The 21835-nt window shown below is 41.3% G+C and overlaps 1 protein-coding gene across 1 annotated transcript in view; it reads left to right on the top strand.

Moving 5' to 3' along the window:
• The window catches only part of Tnfsf11 (TNF superfamily member 11), a 37659-nt gene extending 18781 nt beyond the window's left edge, over nucleotides 1–18878 (top strand). The window contains exons 3-5 of the mRNA XM_008854681.2: nucleotides 11223–11268; nucleotides 11349–11447; nucleotides 17283–18878. Coding sequence (XP_008852903.1) covers nucleotides 11223–11268; nucleotides 11349–11447; nucleotides 17283–17689 — 552 coding nt within the window. The 3' untranslated portion in view covers nucleotides 17690–18878. The remainder of the gene's footprint in view (nucleotides 1–11222; nucleotides 11269–11348; nucleotides 11448–17282) is intronic.
• The last annotated feature ends 2957 nt before the right edge of the window (nucleotides 18879–21835 follow it).

Genomic DNA, 21835 nt, shown 5'->3' with positions numbered 1-21835 from the left:
TTTTTTTGAGGATGTGAGAGTTAGGGAATGTGGAAAGCGCTGCTGGTGTAAGGCTGGCACTCTTGTTTCAGTAGGCAGAGCAACGCAGAGGCACAACTGTGCTTGAGCCCCTACATCCAACTTCTTTTAAAAATGAGTTAGCATAGTGTAAGACATTTTAAAATTGGGCTCTTTATGAAGACTAATACTACTGTCATAAGGCTACTGTATGAAAGCCCAAGGGGACCTTTCTAGCAGAAGCTACCTTATTTAAACCATGAAGGTTAAACAATAAAAACTAATTTTCTATTCCCAGCATACTCCTCACCCTGCCAGGAAAAGCATCACTCTGCTATACGAAAACAAGGACAAGCTGTTCCTCGGCTCCTTGGTGTGGAAGGTGTATTAGCAGTGGCGGATATGTGTCTCCTCTACTTGCTCCTGGAGGAAATGGTACCCCAGTGGCAGTATTTGGGCCAACGGGAGGAGGCCAACCCAGATTTTGGTCAAGTTCTTCACTGGGAATTTGCATAGACTGTACTGGCCGTTGTTCAGTGAGCAGGTCCCTCAGGTTCAGTGAGTGTGACACCCTTTCTGCCTTCTCCTTCCTCTACTTTCTGGGTTGACCGACTCCTTTTGCACCTCATCCCCCATGCAGATGGCGAGTTGTTGCCTCTAGCCCTCCCTCCATCCTGGAGCTTTGGGGCTTTGAGAGACTTTGTCTAAGGAAACTGGACTAAGGGCTGTTTCCTATTGTGCATGTGTTTACGCAGCAGACTGCTTTGACGGTCTTTTTTTCTTTTTTTCCTTTTTTTCTTTGACAGGGTTTCCCTAGTCCTGGTCTGCCTGGAAGTCACTATGTGGACTAGGTTGATCTCACAGAGATCCACCTCCTCTGCCTCCCAAGAGCAGGATTAAAGGGGTACAGCCCCACACCCTGTGTTGTTTTAAAGGTCTTTGCTATGGAGTGCTTTTGAACTGTCAACTGCTCATTCTTCCTAAGAACCTGGGCTATGTAATGTATCTTTCTGAGCTTTAGGGGAGGGGACAAAATTGAGACACTGATTCTAAATACTGCCTCTGTATTGGCTGCACAGCGTGGCTTGCTCTTTCTGTGCCTTGGAAGACGGCTTGGAAGTAAAAGCCTTCTGGCTAAAGATGAGCCACTGAGGAAATGCTCAGGTATCCAAGGAACAGCAGGTGTCAAGGTGTCCATAAATGTGAAGCCAGATTCTATTACACAGCTCCATGTGGCCAGAACCCCCAGCATTGCAGACATCCTTGGGGGGAGGAAGAGCTAAGTTTAACAGTCAGGAAGGCATGGTAACCCAGCTCAATGGAAAGCTGTTTTCACTTGCAAAACTTCTTATGACAAATATGTTGGTTTTCCTCTTTAAGCAATTGATACAGAGGAATAACAGGGAGCCTAATCTCATTCATAAAAGAATTTAAGAACAGCCTCAAATAGAAGCTTTAGGACAATTTTAATAGAACTTAAGGAAAAAATCCTGAGGGTAAGCAAGCTGTAAATCTCAACATCTGCCTTGAGGAGGATGGAGGAGAGGGAAAAAAAGCCATGCTGGTTTAGACATGGAAGTCAGACACATGATGGGGAGGGGAAGGGAGCTCTAGAAAAACAGTAAAGATATACAAAGAGGTTTGGGCAGCCCAAAGCATCAGGAAAAACATGATTAGAAAGGAGATATGAAGAAAAAGAGGAGGTTATAAGGGAGCTGCGCTTAGGGGTGTGGATTCTGGGCAGGAAAAGTTTGTCTCAGCGAGCACTGGGTATTCCACACATCTCTTTAGCATGACTTAAGGTGAACCCACCGTCCTCGGGTGGTCCTATGCTAGCAAAACTGGAAAGTTGGGTCTTTTTCCAGGCCAGAGATTTTGTCCTCCTGACCAGTCTTCTCCCAGGGGTCGTCTTGTTAATTTAACAGTTTCTAACCCTTTAGATGCTATAGACAACTGGTTGTCTATGATTCAGAACCCAAGAGTCTTGTGTTGTTATCTGTACTTCTGAGCAATTGTTGGAGTAGTAATAAAGGCAGGTTAAGGAAAAACTTCCTCAGGTCAAGAGAACAGATTCTCTGTCTTGGGTGGAGTCATATCATTCTAGTTGTGCTGAGTCAGCTGGCTGGCCCAAGACCCTTAGGAAGGTGGGCTCATCTTAAACCATGCTAAAGAGATAGGCAAAATAAAATTAGTCCGTTAAGGAGATAATGTATTTTTCCTCACCACAATCCCCACCCCTAGTGCAGTAGCTTACCTGGCCCTATAGTAGTAAGTCTACCAGGTTTTCTGAATTGCTTAGAAGATCGTAACTTCTCCTCTCTTCTTTCCCTAACACTTTGGGCTTCATATTCTTTCTCTAAAGTGCCTCCCCCCAACCCACCATCCATCTGCCCTCCATTAGCTTAAAACAGCATGTCCTGTTTTTCTGCCAGTCTCCATATTTTCCTGGCAGCTGCTGAGATTTGCAGCTCACCTGGCCTTGGAGCTTTTCTTTTAAACTCTAATAAAATTGTCCTCTTGTTTTTGCGTCCATCCTTAAAATTCTTTTATGAATGAGACTAAAAACCCCAAGAATGGACCCCAGTTTCCCCTGTATCACAATTACTTGCCAATTGTGATACAGGGGAAAAACAGTGTCCCTCATTAGTAAGAAAACTTCGTAAGAAACCGCGTCTCTCATTAGTAAGAAAATTTAAAAACAGACTTCAAAGGAAGCTCAAGTTTACTAGAGTTTGAGAGAAAAGCAGCAGTACTGACAAGTTGGAAATCTCAAAAGTTGCCAAAGGAGGGAAGATGGAGAGAAAGCCATGCTATTAAATTAGCCATGGAGGTCAGAGAAACAGTGAGAGAGCCCAGAGTGTCAGGGAAAGCATGCTTAGGCTTAGGCGTGCCAAGCAGGGAATCTGAGTTCAGAGGGCACCAGATTCCACGTTGTTGTATCTCAAGGCAAAGAGTGTGCCAAGGGCACATGGTTAGAGAAAGTTTATAAAGAAAAATGATTCTCAAGAATGAGAGTGGGCTAGCAAGCTGAGGAAAGAGCCCCCAAAGCTTGTGCGTAGCTCTTAATGAGACCTAGTACTCCCCAGCCCCCAGTTTGTATTTGTGGTCTTTCTTCTTAGGAGCCTGTTCAGTTAGATAAAGCCCAGGTTGGGCTGAGGAAGCACTTCCTCTGCAAACTGGCTTCTTTCATTTGTTAATCTTGATACTTCAGCCCAGTCCCCATTCTGCAGTGCTTTGGTTCATGGGAGCATCCTTTCAGGACTCACCATTCCACTCCTTAAGGTAGTTCTGAAGATCTCGAAATCTCATTATTTAGGAGTTTTGTGGAGATTTTGTTGTGTGGGCCTAACATTGGTGATTGAACTCCATCTCCAGTCCCTCTCCCACAGTGGAGGTTGTGAGTGGACCTGAAAACTCCAATCTCCTAATCATGTAATAGGTTACTCTGGCCACCAGTTCCCATCCTCTGAGTCATTCATTAGCATGAATAGGTCTAGTTGCAAAAAATTTAAGAATAACAAAAGATGCTTCCATCAGTTGTGCCATTCAAAAAATCCAAGAATTTTAGGAGTAACATGCCCGGAACCTTGGATGCAGACCCAATAGATAAAGGGGAGAAAGGGTGCCCCCCTCAGGGTTCTTAAGTCACATTCATAAAAGAATTTAAGAATGAATCCAAAAGAGGCTTTAGCATGATTTTATTAGAAATTTAAAGAACAATCATCAGGGCAGGTGAACTGGTCATCTCAGCAGCTGCCCTGAGGAGGAGACTAGAGAGGAGAAGGACAAAGGCCATGAAGCCTCACAGCTTAGCGCCTGCAAGGAGGTCAGGCTCAAGGCGAGGAGAAGGAAGCTTTAGAGAATAAGTGAAGAAATACAAGACGCTAGGGCAGCCCAAAACGTTAAAGAAAGCATGTTTAGAAAAGTGATATGAAGAAGAAAAGGAGAAGTGGGCAGACTTACAGAGGCCTACATGTCTGTGGCCAGGTTCCGAAGCACTGCACTAGGAGGCAGGATTCCAGGCAGGAAAAGTTCATTATCTTCTTAACGCACTAGATATCCCACCCATCTATTTAGTATGACTTAAGGTGAACCTACCTTCCTGAGGGTGATCCTATGACCAGGCGATTGACCCATGAAATTAGAAAGGTGGGTCTTCCAATAGAGAGATTACAGGATTTTATAGACTTGACCAGTTAATCTTACGGTGCCTTTTGCTACACCAACACAATTCTTTATTTCTTTTTATCTTACATTATCACACAGGCCCAGTCATGCAGGGCCTCATAAGACACAGGACATGGGCTTATTCCTCAAGTTACCAGGAGCTCCTGGAGGATTTTAGGAAAAGAAGGGACGGGCTTCATTTGTGTTTTAAGATGCTCCTTCTGGCAACAATGCTGAGGAGGACTGGAGACAGGGCAAGGAAGCAAAAGGCTATTACTGTAATCCAGATGAAGGAAGGCTGTGGTACAGGGCTGTGGCAGAAAGGATGGGTTCTATAGGACTTCTCTGCAGGAATAGTAAACCTATAGCTATTCATTTTCAGAAGCAACCGGAGTGTGGCATTCATGTGCTAACTCGCTGATGAATGCACTATTCTTGTAACTAGGTTGGAGAAGAATTACATGAAGGGTATCATTAAGATGTTAAAATGAATGCATTACATATGTTAACAAGTGTATGAACCCTGTATTATATCTGGCAAACGGGGTGTTAAATCCTTGTTCAACCAGCCAGATGTCCCTGCAGCTGCTACTGGTGCTGCAGAGGGAAGCAGCCACCTGAGACCTTAGCTCCTGACTGGTGCCTGTTGTTTCCAAAGCATCTGGCTGTACAAATTGCTTCTTCTCTGTTCTGATTGACAAGTACCATACAGATCACATGATTCATGTCATAGCACATAGGTGGGATTTGCAGTCTGATAAACCCAGACTCCAGCAACTTTACCTTTTTGCCGAACTGGTGCATTTGGGAATACCCTCAGTCAAAACCTAAATCTATTTTTATTATTTTGAAAGATGAAAAAATATTGCAGTCCAACAAACTTAAGACCAGTTTACTACTGAATAGGAGTATTATCAAGGTCTTGTTTTGGCAGTTATATTTAGTTGAGTTTGCAAAAGTGTTGGCTGTAAATATCTAAAGTACCCAGAGAAAAATTCCCATAACTTCTCAGGACACTAGAAAGTACTCCTCAGTGTTTGTATTTGTTCTACAGTGTGGCTTCCTCTAAGTGGATCCAACTTATGGAGATGAGTGGCTTCCTAATCATGCAATATGTTCCTCCTGTCCAGCCGTTGGTCAAAGTTCCTAAATCATTTTAAAACACAAGTTCAAAGGTCTGGAGGGAGCTGGATCCTAACAGTCTGAAAGTTTTCCTTATGGCACACCTGGGAATTGCACTCTTGGATGAGAAATTGTAAAAGCCCAACATTTTTTTCTATGAGTTAAATGACAGTTGAAATTAAAAAAATAAAATTGGTTGTTTTCCTGTTTGTTCAGTCATACTCTGGCAGAAAAGGTGAAAATTAATGGAATGTAAACAGAACGCGTTTTAAGTTGTTGTGAAACTTTTCTTGCCTCCTTTTAAACGGTTAAGTCTAGCTGGGGCGGTGTCCCAGGCTTGTCAATTTTACATGATGTCCACTAGGTGGCAGTGTGTCAGAAGGTTTCTTTTATCCTGGGCTATGATTTCTTTAGCCGTCTACTTGGTTCAGTCCCTCCCCACCTTTTTAAAAATTCTGTTTTAAGGGTTAAAAGACGCTATTATAATTTAGGCTCAAATCCCGCTTATCTAAAAATGAATACATTTTCTGGAAAAGCTCCTTATTGGGGTTTCACCACAAATTCATCCATTCATGTGAAGTTTTTTTTGGGGAGGGGTTCTTTTTGAAGCAGGGTCTCCCTGTAGCCCAGCTGTCCTGGAACTCACTATGTAGACCAGGCTGGCCTTGAACTCACAGAGATCTGCCTGCCTCTGCCTCCCAAGTGATCCTAGCTGTCTTGGGTAGGCTGTGGCTGTAGGAACCAAGGATCAATTACTTTTTGCCTTTTGCATGTAACTGTATTCTGGGAAGTCAGATTGCTGATCTTTCAGGATAGGGAGTCAGGGAGAAAATCAGGTTCTCTTGATGTTAACTTGATAGTGACTCCTAGCCAAGAAGTAGGGAGGGAGGGGCCCAACTCCTCATCCTCGAAACCACCCTGGCTTCTGCCCTGAGATGTTTTCTTGAGCCTTGCAGGTGCGAAGTTACCTGCACTATGCAAATCTGTGGGTATTCTGATACTGTAGGTAAGGAAGATTGCATGGGATGTTTTTCTGGTTATTTATTTATTTGCCATTAGCAGGGATTGAACCTAGGATGTATGCCTGATGGTCATGTCACTGAGCTATACTGGTTTTTATTCATTTATAGCTAACTTAAGATATATGTAAAGCTTTATAAAGATCTCATTCATCTATTTGTTGGAAGAAAGGGGTTAGAATACTGTTTGTAGTATTTCCTCAAATTAGATTAACAGAACTTTTTGAATTTAAAGAAAGAAACAGTATTGTTTGAATGATGATACTTTGGAAGAAAGAATTCAACAAATTTTAAAATTAAAAAAGAAGAAAAAATGTAAATGCTCAAATAAACTAAACTTGAGATATAGAAATCTATTGTGGGTGAAAATCAATGTAAATGCAAGCTTAGAAACAAGTAGAATTGTCATTTGAGGGGAAGTTTGGGTCCCTCTTCAGAGGGTCTGTATAATCTTTAAAATGAAAAAGGTTATGGAGCATTCAAGAAAGGTTTATGCTTGGGATATAGAAAACAAAGCGTCTGGTCTGTGAACTATTATTATTATTATTATTTGAGACAGGGTTTACTCTTTCCTTGTTGTTGTTTTGTTTTGAGACAGGGTCTCATGGATCCTATGCTGGCCTTAAACTCACTGTTTAGTACAGGATGACTTGAACTCCTGATTCTCCCTCCTCTTCTTCCTGAGTGCTGGGATAACAAGGTGTGTACCACCAGGCCCAGTGTTATTCAGTGCTGGAGATGGAACCCAGGGCTTCATGCACGGGAGGCAAGCACTCTACCAACTGGGCCATATCCCCAACCCCAGTGTCTAGTTTTTCAGGGAAGGGCAAAGCAGAGTGGCCCTGTTTTGTGGAGAGGACATGTTAGTATGTGTGTTTGGAGGTGTGCTGCCCCTGGTCACAGGGCCTGTGTGCCTCAGTTTTGGGGATTTACCTGTTAGGGCCAGACATGACTGGGATGGTTTTGAGCCAATTGTTTTCTGAAGCCCTTGGAATTCTGATATCAGATTTCCTGGCCTTTAGGCCCCCCTTTTTTTTTTTTTTTTTTTTTTGCCAGATTCCCAACATAGCAGCCAGATGCCCAGATAAGGCATGGTCCCTCTTCATGTGATTATTTCAAGGAGGGCACTGTTCTAAGGAACTACTGGACAGGACAGGCACTTTCTTTGCAGCTTCCAGGAGTGTATTTGATGATGAGCCCTGTCAAGGGGAATGAGCATAGATCTGGAAGAGGTTCAAATACCAACTTAGTCAAGTGAGTCTTTTTATTCTCTTTGCCTCCATTCTCATTCCAGAAATGCGGTAGTGGTCACCCAGGCTGCTTCTTCTTAAATTCAAATATGGTAATTCCTGGTCCACATTGTGGCTTCTAGACTGACTGGGACTAGGGAGACCCTGTCAAAAAACAAACAAACAAACAAACAAAATCAAATATGGTAATACAAGGGAAACACATGGCTAGCTACAAATGTAAGAAGTCACTTATTTTTCAGTACATGAATAAGAATACAACTTGTGAGATTAAACCTTTGACTGAATATGGGCGTTACCAAATGAGTGTTCATGGGAACGTGCATTTAGCAATAACATCTCTCAACATCTGCTGGATATTAGAATCACCTTGGGACATCTTTTAAAAATTATCAAATCAATATGAGATCAGTGGAGTTAGATAGGCTGTGAATAGGATCAGGGTAACCCCAAAGTTCCCCCCCAAGAACTGCAGCCAAGTCCCCCACTGGGATGCATCAAGTTCTATCCACAAGAAAGAGAAAGTGAGAGAGAGAGAGAGAGAGAGAGAGAGAGAGAGAGAGGGAGAACAGTGTGTGTGGGGTTACACATGTGTGAATGTGTGTGTGCATGTATGTGGAAGCCAGAGGTTAACCTGGGGTATTGTTCCTCAGGAGCCTGGAGCTCAGTGATTAGGCCAGGCTGGCTAGGGTGCCCCAAGGATCTACCTGTCTTTGCCTCCTCAGTGCTGGGGATTACAAGGATGTCTGACTTTAAAAAAAAAAAAAAAAAAAATTAAACATGAAATCTAAGGATGGAACTAATGTCCTTACCTACTCTTCTGACTGAGCTAGCTCCCTAGCCAAGAATTCTAGTTTTACAGTCCCAAATCTCAAAGATAACTTAAAAGCATAGATTTAGAAGAATGTTATATCTATGGTTGCACATATTACTTTGGAGCTCAAAAAGCCAAGGTGGAGACACATATATCACAATGCATTTTTTTGTGACCTGAGATCGTGAACTCATCATAAGCTCCCTTCTTTATGCTGAAACTTTCTTACTGAATTTCTGTGAGGAACTGCAATTCTTGCATACCCCAGAGAAATAACACAAAAACAGCATTACCTCATGGGTCTCTAATGAGAGATCTAATTCATCCTGGGACATGAAACCTTTTTCCCCCTGACAGCAGGCATTGAAAGTGCCTCTGAGAGGTGCTATTTATCGAATTTTCTTGTAACTAAATGGATCTGTGGTGACTCTGACCCAGAAGCCACTGATTGAATGGGCAAGGAAAGTGCATTCCTAGGTGAGAGAGAAAAAAGTCCTTGCCCATTTAATCAGAGGCTGGAGTCTGCTGCTTTGGTCTTCTCAAGCTTTCAGGTAATTTCCTCATTTGCTCATGTGGGAATTCTTGCAGAGGGCTTGTCAATCTCAACTGGGGTACCAGGCTAACAGCACCAGCTCATTTGCTAGAAATGCAAGTCCTGAGACCCCAGCTCAGACCTCCTGGATCACAGACTAGGCTGTCTGTACCGCAGTCAGTGCCAGCATGCACTCCTGGGAACTGGCGCATACCCTCAATTTTGAGAATCACCGTATTGGTCACAAAGACATTTTTCTTGTTTTTTTTCCATAATCAGGCTGCATGTAGAGGAGGTGAGGGAATACGGGGAAGGGAGTTGTAGGAATGAATTGCATTTCTGCTCAGCTTCTAGCCCCTGATGCTGAAGCAAGTCAGTTAATGGGAAAATAAGGGGGTGGCTTTAAATCTCTGAATAACTCTATCTCCAAGGTTCCTATTCTAATATATGTATATATATGTTATATATAAGTATATATGATATACATGTAAAGAAACACAATGGCTAAAGATGTACTGTATATGTAAACATAAAATTATGCACAATGTATAATATACTATGCATGTATAAATGTGTAAAAACATACATGGTTATAAAGATATATACTATACATATATATGATCTCCATTGTGAATGCTGTGGAACCCAAGCCTGGAAATTCAAGAAATTGAGGCATCACTGGTAACCCAAAGGTCTTGAGTAAAGACCCATAAGAGCAGAGGTTATCAGGAGTCAGGAGGGAAAGGAAGCCTGTTGAGGACTACTGTGTTGTTCAATGCCAGGAGCCACCATCTGCCCAGATTCCCCTGCAGTGGGCTCCCAGGGCTGTGTAAGGAACCAGGTCTAGGCCATGGTAGAAGCTGACTTTAGATGATTCCTTGCCTCTATGGTCTCTTTCTAAAAATCAGTCACATTGTGACTGTAAGAATTTGGAATAGGTAGCTGAAATCTATCATGCTGTGTCTCCAAAGCGTTATTGAAAATAGAATAGATTCTTATCTCCTTTAGGGATCCTGAAGGCAGAGAGAAGAATAAATGTTATGTCCAGACACTTCTAGGTGATATGAAGTGAGCTTGTATTGTTAAATCTACCCATTCACCTGTCTGTAGGTCTGAAAAACCTTCCTTTCCAGACTCTGGTAGAACTTGTTGCATGGGCTGGTTTTTTTTTTTTAATTTTATTTATTATTTTTATTTTATGTGTATGCATGTATTGCCTGCATGTAGATAAGTGCACCTGTGTTGTGCAATGCCCGCGGAGGTCAGAAGAGGCTGCCAGATCCCCCCAGGACTGGAGTTATAGACAGTTGTTAGCTACCATGTGGGTGCTGGGATTCGAACCAGGGTCTTCTGCAAGAACAACCAGTGTTCTTAACCACTAAGCCATTTCTCCAGTCCCAATGGGCTGTTTTTTAAACATCATGGGGTGGTTGTGGTTAGCATGAGTGATTATCTGAATAAGATGAAAATCGAGAAGCTCTCCTGTGTTTTAGCATCTAGGGGTCTGACTCTCCTGGGCACTCGGCTAAGAGCTTTACCTGCATTATCTCATTTAATCTTCCTAGCCAGAGTGCTCTTAGCATCCTCTCTTTAAACTAAGACTTGAACCACACTAAAAGCCATAGCTCTTATCCACTCTGCCTTTTTATGGTCCACGATGGCACATCTCATGATAAGTAACATCTGAATTCAGATGACCATGTGGCTACCTGATAGAGCCTTCATTCTGTGAGCCCAAATTGAGATATGCAATTACCTACACTCCCTCTACTTGTGCTCGTCCTTTTCCTGGCCTATGCTTCTAGATGTCTATTGGCAGCAATATTTTAAGTTAATTATTGGTACTCTAAAAGCTCTTAGGGCTCCATATAGTACTTTAAATGCCATGTAACTTTAAAATAAAAGCTTAACTACAGGCATCACTCTGCTTTCTGCGGGCCAAGCCTCAGCATTATAACAGGAGTTCACTAATGAAATAGACTTGAAGAGAGGCTCACTGAAGATTTAAGAGGGTCATATATTCTGCGTATTTGTGTTTTCCTTGCTAACATCATCTCCATTTGTGCACTTGTTACAAATTTTTAATTATGCTCAATTATTTTATGTTTTATAATTAAAAGGTTTTGTTTGATGGTATGTGTGGTGGACTTTTTAAGCAAATCCACCTCATTCTTTGGAATCAGCATCTAAGAATACAACAGTCAGGAATTTGCCATCTCCGCACTTCCAGCATCCGTTGATTATACAGCTAGTAGTTCTAAATTTTCTTACTGCTTTACAAAAAGACTGAGCTTATAAATAAAATTCTCTTTTTATTTCAGGAATTACAACATATTGTTAGGTCACAACACATCACTGCATATCCAGGTAATTGTGAGTTTATCTGAATATTTGAAGTCCCATAGGGTCTCTAGTCTTTGAGCTCACCTGGTTTCTGTCATCTCCAGCTACAGTGGAAGGTTCCTGGTTTGATCTGGTCAAGAGGAGCAAGTCCGAAACTCGGCCTTTTGCCCATCTCACCATCAATACCACCAATATCCCATCAGGTAAGTTATATTTGCATCTAGCCTGAGAGGCATTTATCAGTCCAATGGACTACTCAAACCCGTTATTAGCCTGTTACTAAAACTTTTGAGCATCTTTACTTCTCAACCAAAAGAAGGATGTACAACCTCAGTTGATACCTGCCTTGTCAGTTATGTCACCATGCATGCTATCCCTGTATTCATTTTTAGGTCACTGAAGAGGTGTTTATTTTTTAAAAAATATTTTATTTATTATTTTTATTTTATGTGTATGTGTGAATTGCCTGCATGTATGTGAGTGCACCCGTGTCATGCAATGCCCACGGAGGACAGAAGAGGCTGTCGGATCCCCTGGAACTGGAGTTACGGACAGTTGTTAGCTGCCATGTGGGTGCTGCGATTTGAACCTGGGTCTTCTGCAAGAACAGTCAGTGTTCTTAACCACTGTGCTATCTCTCCAGCCCCACCCCTGGGGGGTATTTATTTTAAACAATTGCCAGTTGGGAGCACAAAACTGAGAAGGACATTTGCTCAGGATGCTCATCTCTTTTACTCACACCATAGTTGACACATTCCCATTGCTGAATTCATTCACTCAAGAAGCCAGAGATTTAACTGTCTTCCACAGAGGGGCTTGTGGGGTTAACAAACTGTCTTTATGAGACAGTAGTCCTCAGAAAGCTGAGGCATCCTGTCCCTTCTTTGAAGACTGTATTCTCCCTTCCTCGGTGGTAAATGTTTAGCTTCATAGAAGAGACCTGATTACTAGAGAAAATGAGAACCCAGAGCTGTGTGCCTATAGCTACTTTAATGTACCAGGTAACCATCACACAGCTCCTTTGGTTATTCACCTTGGGCTAGGGAAAGATCAAAAAGATTCCAGTGAACATTATGGTAGAGTGGTGATTGAACATTACTCTTAGTACTATGGTGCCCTACACAGTGAGTACCTCCATGGCTGAGGCATTTTGTTCTGCATTCATTATCTCTCATCCTTACAACACTACAGGGTAGTAATTATCATTCAGATTTTGCAGACAGGGAGGCAGAGGTTCATATAGTTTGTCATTTGCTTAAAGTCACAGTGGTGTCAGAATTAGAAGTTGAAATTCTACTCTAGTTAATCTCCAAGTCTGTGCTATACATTATCCTATGAGCTGGCTGCTAGGTGCTTGTGTTGACTTTGTTAGGGAGAAGTAACTCAAGAGTTTTATGTGTTCTTGTAAGAAGGAGGTCAGTGTAGTATCTAGTGACAAAAATTCTAGTACTTACTGGCCCTGTGACCTTGCACAGAGAATTGGAATCTGCTTCAACGTCATCACATCTGCAATGACCGTGGACATCACATCCACATTGTGAGGTGGCTACGAAGATCATAGTTCTGGGAGGAAGGGGGCATATGGCACTCAGTGAATATGATTTGTAATTGTTATTTGAGTTTAATTAAATAATTATGTACATTCCACTTCATTCTACAAATGACTTAAGGCAAGCTTTTTCTTTTTTCTTCTGAGTTTAAAAAGTCTAGCTTTTTAATAGTTAAAAAAAAAAAAGTCTAGGAGCTGGAGAGTTGGCTCCTTAGTTAAGAGCACTGACTGCCCTTACAGAGGATCTGGGTTTGGTTCCCACATGGTGGCAAACAGCTCTCAGTAACTCCAGTTCCAGGGTACCTGACACCCTCTTCTGACCTCTACAGGCGCTGGATGACATGGGTACACTTGAATACATGCAGGCATAACATGCATGCACATAAAAAAGTATAACTTTTGATAAATGATTTCAAAGCCTTTATCATACCATAGGCCATGGAGAGAGCACACCTGATTGAAGACATAAAAAGTGAGAGACCAACTTTTGGGCCATTAGATTTTCTAACTGCCAAACTTGACTTACATGCTTGCTTCATAAACAAATTTTCTCTTTTTCACTTTGTGCCTGTGGTGAGGCTACACTAATTTTCTCTGAGTGGAAAAACCATTTTGCACTTTTGCAAAGGCAATCAAATTAATATGGATGCATCGGCTATGTATGCTGTGAATGCACCCTACATTTATCTTTTCAGTTCATTTTAAATGGCATAGGATAAATATTGCATGAGACTGTGTGCCAACTCCTGCTTGGCAATAGCAAGCATATTTTAGTTACAAAGCTCCCTCTGCAGGCACCTAGAATCAAATTAGTGCCAAAAAAACCCAGCAAAACTGCTGGTTACGTTCTGACAGCTATTCAGTTTTAGATGTAGGGAAATGAGCTAGTAGATGCTTCTGTTTAAGAAAATAGAGTTTGCTGCTCTGGTTGGGCCAACAGCCTCACAGGCCCATTGTTCTCCCGTACTGGCCAGTACTGGATGATTCAGAGGAAGCTGGCTTTGATTTGGCCTTTTCATTTTGGAGCTCTGTTGTGTATTTATTTACACATGAGGAATCAGAATCTGTCTCATGTGGACTGTTGTTTGTGAAGTTTCAAAGTTTCTTAAGTAAAATGACCTAGGGAGTATTTTTAAGGAATCAGACTATGGTTTTCCTTAGGGAGCTGCGCAGGCTAAATGTTTGCAAGAGGTCCCTTTTCTAACATCTGACAGCCTGGAGCCCAGTATAGGGGCTCCAGAGAGGCCAGAAAGATTAGGATAAAAGGCCCCTATTCTGTCTCATTAGCAATAGAATGCCAGGCTGCTAGGTGAGGCCATCGCCTTGATATTTTCCCACCTTTCTCCCACTGTTTTTTTGTTTGTGAGTTCTTTATTCACACAGTCTGGCTTTCCTGCCTTTCTCCTGTGGGTGCTCTACACATCGCTCCGTGCTTCAATAGTGTCTCTCACCAACGGCACACCCCCTTTCCTTAGTATATCCATGGTTGACCCAAACTTTCCCTGTTTTCTGGTTCTTCTTTCTCACTGAGCTCAACTTTGTTGGGCACCATGATTTTCTGCAGCTTTTGTAGGGAAGTCCCTTGTCACTGAATGTCAGCCCTGTGTTTTACAACATGTGGAAATGAAAGGTTGTACTGCATGCACTCAGTTCTTACTCCCCCTCCACTGTTAGTGGTAAGCATCCCGAGAAGCCACTACTTGATAGAATTCTTCATTATAGGCAGAATGAATGAATCATTCCTCTATGGGCAGAATGAATGTTCATAGAAAACACCATACAAGTACCTCATGGCTGATCACCAGCATAAATGAGTGCTCACAGAGATGCTCTCTAGGAAATAAAGACACTTCTTCCACTTGACATATCTAACTGTGGGAGTGGTACTGTCAGAGTTCCTGTCTTTTCTCATTACTTTGTGTTACTTCCTTGCCTTCTGTGGTCATATCTTACTCCAACATGAACTGGTCAATCCCATTGAATGAGTGAACTTCTTTTAGTTATTTTGCTGGTCTTTGTTAAGAAATATGTACATGATAATTAATTGAATTGAATGAAGGACTGAATGTAGCATAGGAATTGGATAAGAAGGTAGACAATGGGGTAACCTGAAATGAGAAACATCTTGAATTTCATGAACCCTGTACATGGATAAGGTGACTGCCTGCAATGCCAGTGTTCATGATGATGTAGTGAGCAAGATCTTACAGTCTTCTGTTCATTCACTTGGGACCCTAGGGTGATATTTGCATTTGAGGCATCCTAATCCATCCAGATAAGATCGCCAATGGGAAAGAAGGAGGATTGTTGTTGCATGCTAGGAGGCGGTAGGGACTACAACAGCCCTGCTGTGGAGTTTGAGAACCCCCTGTTCTCTGCAGAGGATTAGAACCATTGCAGTCTCAGTCTTTGAATGATGGATTGTCTACTGTAGATTGTCCACTACTGCATTTTTCTCCCACTTGTCCTATCATTTGGTTGATTTCTGTGATAGTATGGTTTGGACGTGCTCAGACCACATCCCAGAAACCACATCCCAGACACCTCTGACTCTCTAGGTAAAGATACAGGTGTTCAAAGCTCCTTGAACTCAGGCCACTCTTGGAAGGTAGTTAGTATAGGGTTTTTATTCTACAAAAATCTTCTATCCACCTAATCAGAGAGTTGTCAGCTTTGATAGATCTTGGAATCTACTAAGCTCATGACTTAGTGGCCTCAAGTGTCAGTCCTTGGATTTCCTTTTTTCTAAAAAATTATTTATGTATATTGTTGGACAAAGTGGTAGGTTTCATAATGACATGTACTTTGACCATATTCATTCCCCATTACCTTCATTCCCAAGTAATACCCCTTCTCTTTTCAAGTGTGTGTGTGTGTGTATGTGTGTGTGTGTGTGTGTGTGTGTGTGTGTGTGTGTATTTCCTGGCTTCCACATATGAAAGAGAACTTGTGATAAGTTGTCTTTTCTTGATCTTCTTTGCTGATTTCTGACTCTTAGCACCTCAAGACTAATAAGTAGTAGGCAGCATGATACACACCGAAGAACTCTCAAGCTGTAGAAACAAACTTCCCCTGCTCCCCTAGTTGGAGACATGGCTGTCTTGCCGGCTCCAAAGAGATGGCAATGTTAGTTTGGGGAAGTATTTTTAAAAATTCCTTTGAGAAAAGATGTGTTTTTGGATCTTTGCACAGTATTCTTTTTAAAAAAATTTAATTCATTATTTTTATTCCAGGTGTTTGAGTATATTGCCTGCATGTGTGTAAGTGCCCATGGAGGTCAGACGAGGGTATTGAATCCCCTGGAACTGAAGCTATGGAAGGGTGTTAGCCACCATGTGGGTGCTGAGACTCAAACTTGGGTCCTCTGCAAGAGCAGTCAGTGCTCTTAACCGCTGAGCCATCTCTCTAGCCCCCTTTCTACAGTATTCTAACTCTTGCCCCATTAGTTACCACTTTTCCAGTAAATAATAAGTATTTACATAAGTGTGGATATTTAATTAATTTGAATTATTAAAGAATTGCCAAAATTTTAAGACCCAGTAAAATATACCACAAACCTGAACTTCGAAAAGCACTGGACACACAGGTGATTTGAAATTTTTTTTTTTTTTTAGAACTTTCACATCTCCAGAAACAGTGACTTGAGGGTCACTTGTTACCTCATTTCAGGACTGAGAAGTGATTGAAGGATTGGCTTGGCATTTGGGAGTGATTTTGCAATATTTTGGTCATAGTGGATTGCATGAAGTTATTAAGCTGGGGGCGCAGTGCTGGGAACATTTCCTTTTTGAGCTTTGCTGGGGAAAGCTACTCATCTCTGTGACTCCGAGCAAGGTGGGGTGAATTTATGGCGTTACAAATAGAGTTTAGGATTTGGGCCATTTCCCCACCCTTATTATGACCCGCAGTTTCATTTCCTTCTACGTATCCCTGTCCATGAACTAAAACAGAAGGTGAAGATATGTGAAGAGTGAAAATTCTTTTCCTATACAAGGTTTCTCCTGTCTGAATTGACTCTGGTCAGTTCTTCAGCCTGGAATGACCTTCTGCTCCTGTCTGTGTGGCTGAGTCCTCTTTCACTTTTTATGTTCCCAGGCTTAGCAGCAACTCCACAGAGTCAGTTTTGAGCCCTCTGGGTGGAAATGCTCTCTCTTGGCTTCTCACAGCAACTATACGTATCTGTCCTTTAAGTTCTCACCTTTGCTTCTTTTCTGAGCAATAGCACAGTGTCACCAATGTCCTATAGCTTCCTTGAGGGCAGGAATAGTGAGTTTTGTCTTTGTACTTCTAATGTGCCTGACAGGGAGCACTAAGTACATTTGAATGCACCCATTCCTATATAGAAAATGAACCGCAAGGTAAGTTATTACACTGGCATAAAGACTGTTATGCTGGTGTATCCCCCAACCCCCACCAACCCAATAAAATAATGAGGATGCCTTTCTCATTCAAGGAGTAGATTTTAAATCCTGTGCCTCTTTTCTTTTAGGTTCCCATAAACTCAGTCTGTCTTGGTACCATGACCGGGGCTGGGCCATGATCTCCAACATGACTTTAAGGAATGGGAAACTAAGGGTTAACCAAGATGGCTTCTATTACCTGTATGCCAACATTTGCTTTCGGCATCATGAAACTTCAGGAGACCTAGCTACAGAGTATCTTCAGCTGATGGTGTATGTTGTTAAAACCAGTGTTACCATCCCAAGTTCTCAAACTCTGATGAAGGGAGGAAGCACCAAATACTGGTCAGGGAATTCTGAATTCCACTTTTATTCCATAAATGTTGGAGGATTCTTTAAGCTACGAGCTGGAGAAGAAATCAGCATCCAAGTGTCCAACCCTTCCTTTCTGGATCCTGATCAAGATGCAACATACTTTGGGGCTTTCAAAGTTTGAGGTGTACATTAAGACTCATTTTATGGAGCATTACCACATATTTCCTATATGTTTGGCTACCTATAAAAAAAAAAAACAAGGACAATGCATATAGTTGTGTAAGACTACTAAGAAGGATGACTTACATGTTACAAAACTCATGATCCTTGTTCCTGACCCTGTAGAGAGCACACATCTTGTATAGCCAATGGGAATGCTGGACTTGACCCTGTAGAGAACACACATATGTATAGCCAATAGGAATGCTGGACCTGACCCTATAGAGAACATGCATCTTGTACAGCCAGTGGGAATGCTGGACTTGGGGTAGTTACACATGGTTTTACAATTTTGTAATGAATTCCTAGAATTAAACCAATTGGAAGAAGTACAGTTGCTCTTCTGAAAACTGCATGTGTGCTATGGAAAGGATTATATTCTTTGGATCTAATCCCTGGCGCTCTGCTCTACTGTGCACCTCAAAGTTCGAGAGGTACCACCTTATTGCGAACAAATGATCCTCTGAAGGGTTAAGTTCTTCTGAGTTGTTACATCATGTTGGAACCTGCAAATAAGTCCTTCTCTAATGAGGGAAGAAAGTATATGTATTTTTATATAATATCTAAATTTATATTTCAGGTGTAATGTTTTCTGTGCAAAGTATTGTAAATTATATTTGTGTTATAGTATTTGATTCAAGATATTTAAAAAGTCTCACTGTTGACATATTTAATGTTTTAAATGTACAGACATATTTAACTGGTGCACTTTGTAGTTCCCCTGAGGAAAACTTGCAGCTAAGGGGGAAGAATACTGTTTTCTAGTATCAAATATAGTAGATTTCTTCATTCTTTTTGACTTAGTATGTTTTTCAGAGTTTCCAAGCCTATGCGGGGAAAACAAGTTAAAATGGCTGCCTTGAATAATAAATGGGATGTTGGCCACCAGGTGCCTTTCAAATTTAGAGGCTAATTGATGTTAGAAAGCTGACATTGCCAAAAAAGAGGCGTAATAGGCTCCTGCAATCTGCCAGGAGTATTTATAGAATTTTTGAACAGGTGTCTTTTTCTATAAGTGCTACAAATTGTAGATTTTTTTTAATAGAAAAGTTACTGTGGTTTGTCAACAACAACAACAAAACACTCCAACTTTTAATTTAGTGGAATTTATTTTATACTGTAAAATAGAAGTATTGCCTTTGAATGTTAATTGTTTTGGTACAAAAATAAATTTATACGAAACCTGCCTGATGACTTTTGTACTTCTTTCTCATGTTCGTCTTGTTCAGCAGTCAGTCCTGTTCTCGCCAATGTGATAACGTGGCGCCTGTCTTTTTCTAAAGGTTACTGGGAGAAACTCAGATTTAATTAAAAACTAGAAACAGATTCAATTAAATTAATGAACCTTGGAATCTGAAAAATAATTTGTAAGGGATTAATATGGAAGGATGTGGCTAAGGAGAAAAGACTCCTCAACTCAAAAAGGAAAAGTTTGCTCTATTTGTAACGTAAAAACAATATAGTGCTTTGACCCGGAGGAAGGTTAGGGCATTTTCTACCTTACCACAGTAAAGAAGGACTAACTGTGGCCTGGACACTTGTCATCATGGGCATCTATACCTGTCTATTGATACCAGGCTGGCTACACATGAAAGACAGAGATAGGAAACAGCTTGGGAAGACACAGGAAGCCTTTGTGTGAGGCACTTGCCTTTGGTAGGTGAATGCTTTTTGATATTTTTGATGACTGTGACAGGAGAGAAGGGGAGAAGGAATAGCAGATGTTACAGAGAAGTTGTACATTTTAAACAGCACAGCTATAATGGTAGGACTCAATCATTGACCAAAATATGCTTATAATTTAAAAACTCGTAGTAAATCTGAGGTGGAATGGTATAAAATAGGACTTTAGTGGTACATATCCCAAATGCTGCTTCGTGTTTTGAGGAAGAATGTTGATGAGTAGCAGAGTTTCTCTAGTTCCCTCAGACAGAATCTGAAGCCGCATTCGCTACGTAGATTATAATCTGATTCTGTAGCTTCCAAAGATAAATGACACTCATTTGCTTGTTCCATGTTACTTGTTGAGCAACAATGATGTGCTGAGCACAGTACCAGTCCTTGAAAGCCCATTCTATGGGCTGTCAGCCTATACTGGCATGGTAAACTGCATGCCTGCTGTGGAAGCAGGGAGGAGACTGGAACCAAATCTTGGGAACCACAGAAAGTCTAAAAATTAAATCATACTGGGTAAGAAGTGGGGCAAAAAGCTTCCAAAGTGAATATTGAATATCTATCACTGGTTTTCACTTGGAGGCATTGTGTTGGTTCTTTTTGTATTGCTGTGATAAATATCTGAGAAAATGCCTTAAGGGAGGAAAGGTTTATTTTGGCTCAGGGTTCAGAAGTTTTAATGAATCATGGCAGCTAGATTGTAGTGGAATGGAGCAGGACACAGCAGGGCAGTGGGGAAGCCGAGAGCATGCCTATGCAGAGTGGCTCTTCCCTTCTTAGTCCTCTCTGGAAATACCAAGAGACGCATCCAGAGGTATGCCTGACTAATCTCCTAGGTGCTTCCAAATTGGGGAAAAAAAAAAAAAAAAATCAGCCATCACAGGCAACCAACTTTCAGCCTCAGCCTCTCAAAGATGAGCTAAAAGTTGGTACAGGAATAAAAAGCAGTGCTGTATTAATTCAAATGTAAACCTAAAAATTTACAGCATTTTGAAGGTAAAGGTTAAAAACCTCATTTAATTTTATATCTTACAGGGTTTATACTGAGTACAATATTGTACAACTGTATTAATTCAAATGTAAACCTAAAAATTTACAGCCAATTTTGAAGGAGATGCATCTTAGCTCTGGAAATTGTTATTGAATATGTCAATGCTGTTGAAATGAAATGCCTCTTCTGATTGTGTGGTTATTAAATAATTAAAAAAAAAAGCAGTGCTAATGGGGATCATCCAAACTGTGGGAGCGACACGGTGGGTGGTGGAAGACCTCAGGAATCCAGCCACAGTGTGATGTGGGTTTTATGTACACTGTCATTCCAGCAGGTCCCAGGGGTTTTTCGAGATTGTGAATAATGAATTATTGAAGTGTTTGTAAATTAGCCCATACCTTCAAGGAGATTACAGTAGGGTCTGGATGAAGCAGGAGAAAAGGTGAAGATTTCTATTTTCAGTCACTCTCACAGCTTGCCACGCTCTGAGCCGCAGGTCTAAAATGCAGGATGCAATATCTTGCTCCTCTCCACTCTCCTTCCTCTGTGCTTTTCTTTCTCAGTCTGTTTGTGTTTTAATCCTTCCCTTTTTTCTGGCCCCTCTTGATGCTTAAGTTTCTCATAGTTCTCAGGTATAAGGATGCTGCCGTATCTGATTGAGATGAGACTGGATTATGTCAGCGCCCAGCCATAGTTAAGTAAATATCATGAGGTGTGACAAAATAATACCAGGAAACCAGTGTATCCTGGATGTAGTGGCAATCTGAATTGTTCACTCATTTTAATGGCTGCATTTTAGTCTTCTTAACATGTGCCAAAACTGAGGGAAGGAAAGCATGCCAAGGCTCAAGCTATCTGTTTTCCTGAATCAGTTTTTACATTCACACCGGCCCCATGCATCCTTGTCTTTTTCTAAAACACTACATGGGCAGCAATTCTTGCTTAATGTGCTTGCTTTACCCCCTCTCTTCATGTTTCCTTTGATCGTATTCATTTTTATTAAGCTGTCTTGAAGAATTGCCAGAGAAGATAATGAATTTCCTCAGCAACTCTGGTGGGAAGCTCAGCACCCCACACCTTATCTTTTTCTTTTAATGTATGCTTATTGGATGGATTGGCTTGACACAGTAGCATTAGGCTTGCACTTTGGGGCATAGAACTTTGACTTGGCTTACAATCCTACGTGTACCCTGTGGAGATACAAGGTACCACACATGCATTTACTTCCCTTTTGACCTTGTTAATTGGTTCTTCGGCTTCTTTGCATGAAATTGAAGCATGTTTCACAGTAACTGCATTTATAAATGCTAATTAGTTATTGATTCACATTGTTACGATTCAGTCTTGTGTCAATTCTTATAATAAAAATGTGTACACAATGTTAGATTTTAGCTATAAAACAAAAAGCAGTCTTTTGATTGATAACATTTTATGACACTTCTA

Source organism: Nannospalax galili, unplaced genomic scaffold, assembly GCF_000622305.1.
Source record: "Nannospalax galili isolate Female #2095 unplaced genomic scaffold, S.galili_v1.0 scaffold386, whole genome shotgun sequence".
NCBI classification, from domain to species: Eukaryota; Metazoa; Chordata; class Mammalia; order Rodentia; family Spalacidae; genus Nannospalax; species Nannospalax galili.
Note: the sequence above shows the minus strand (reverse complement) of the source record. Positions and strands in the feature narration are given on the sequence as shown.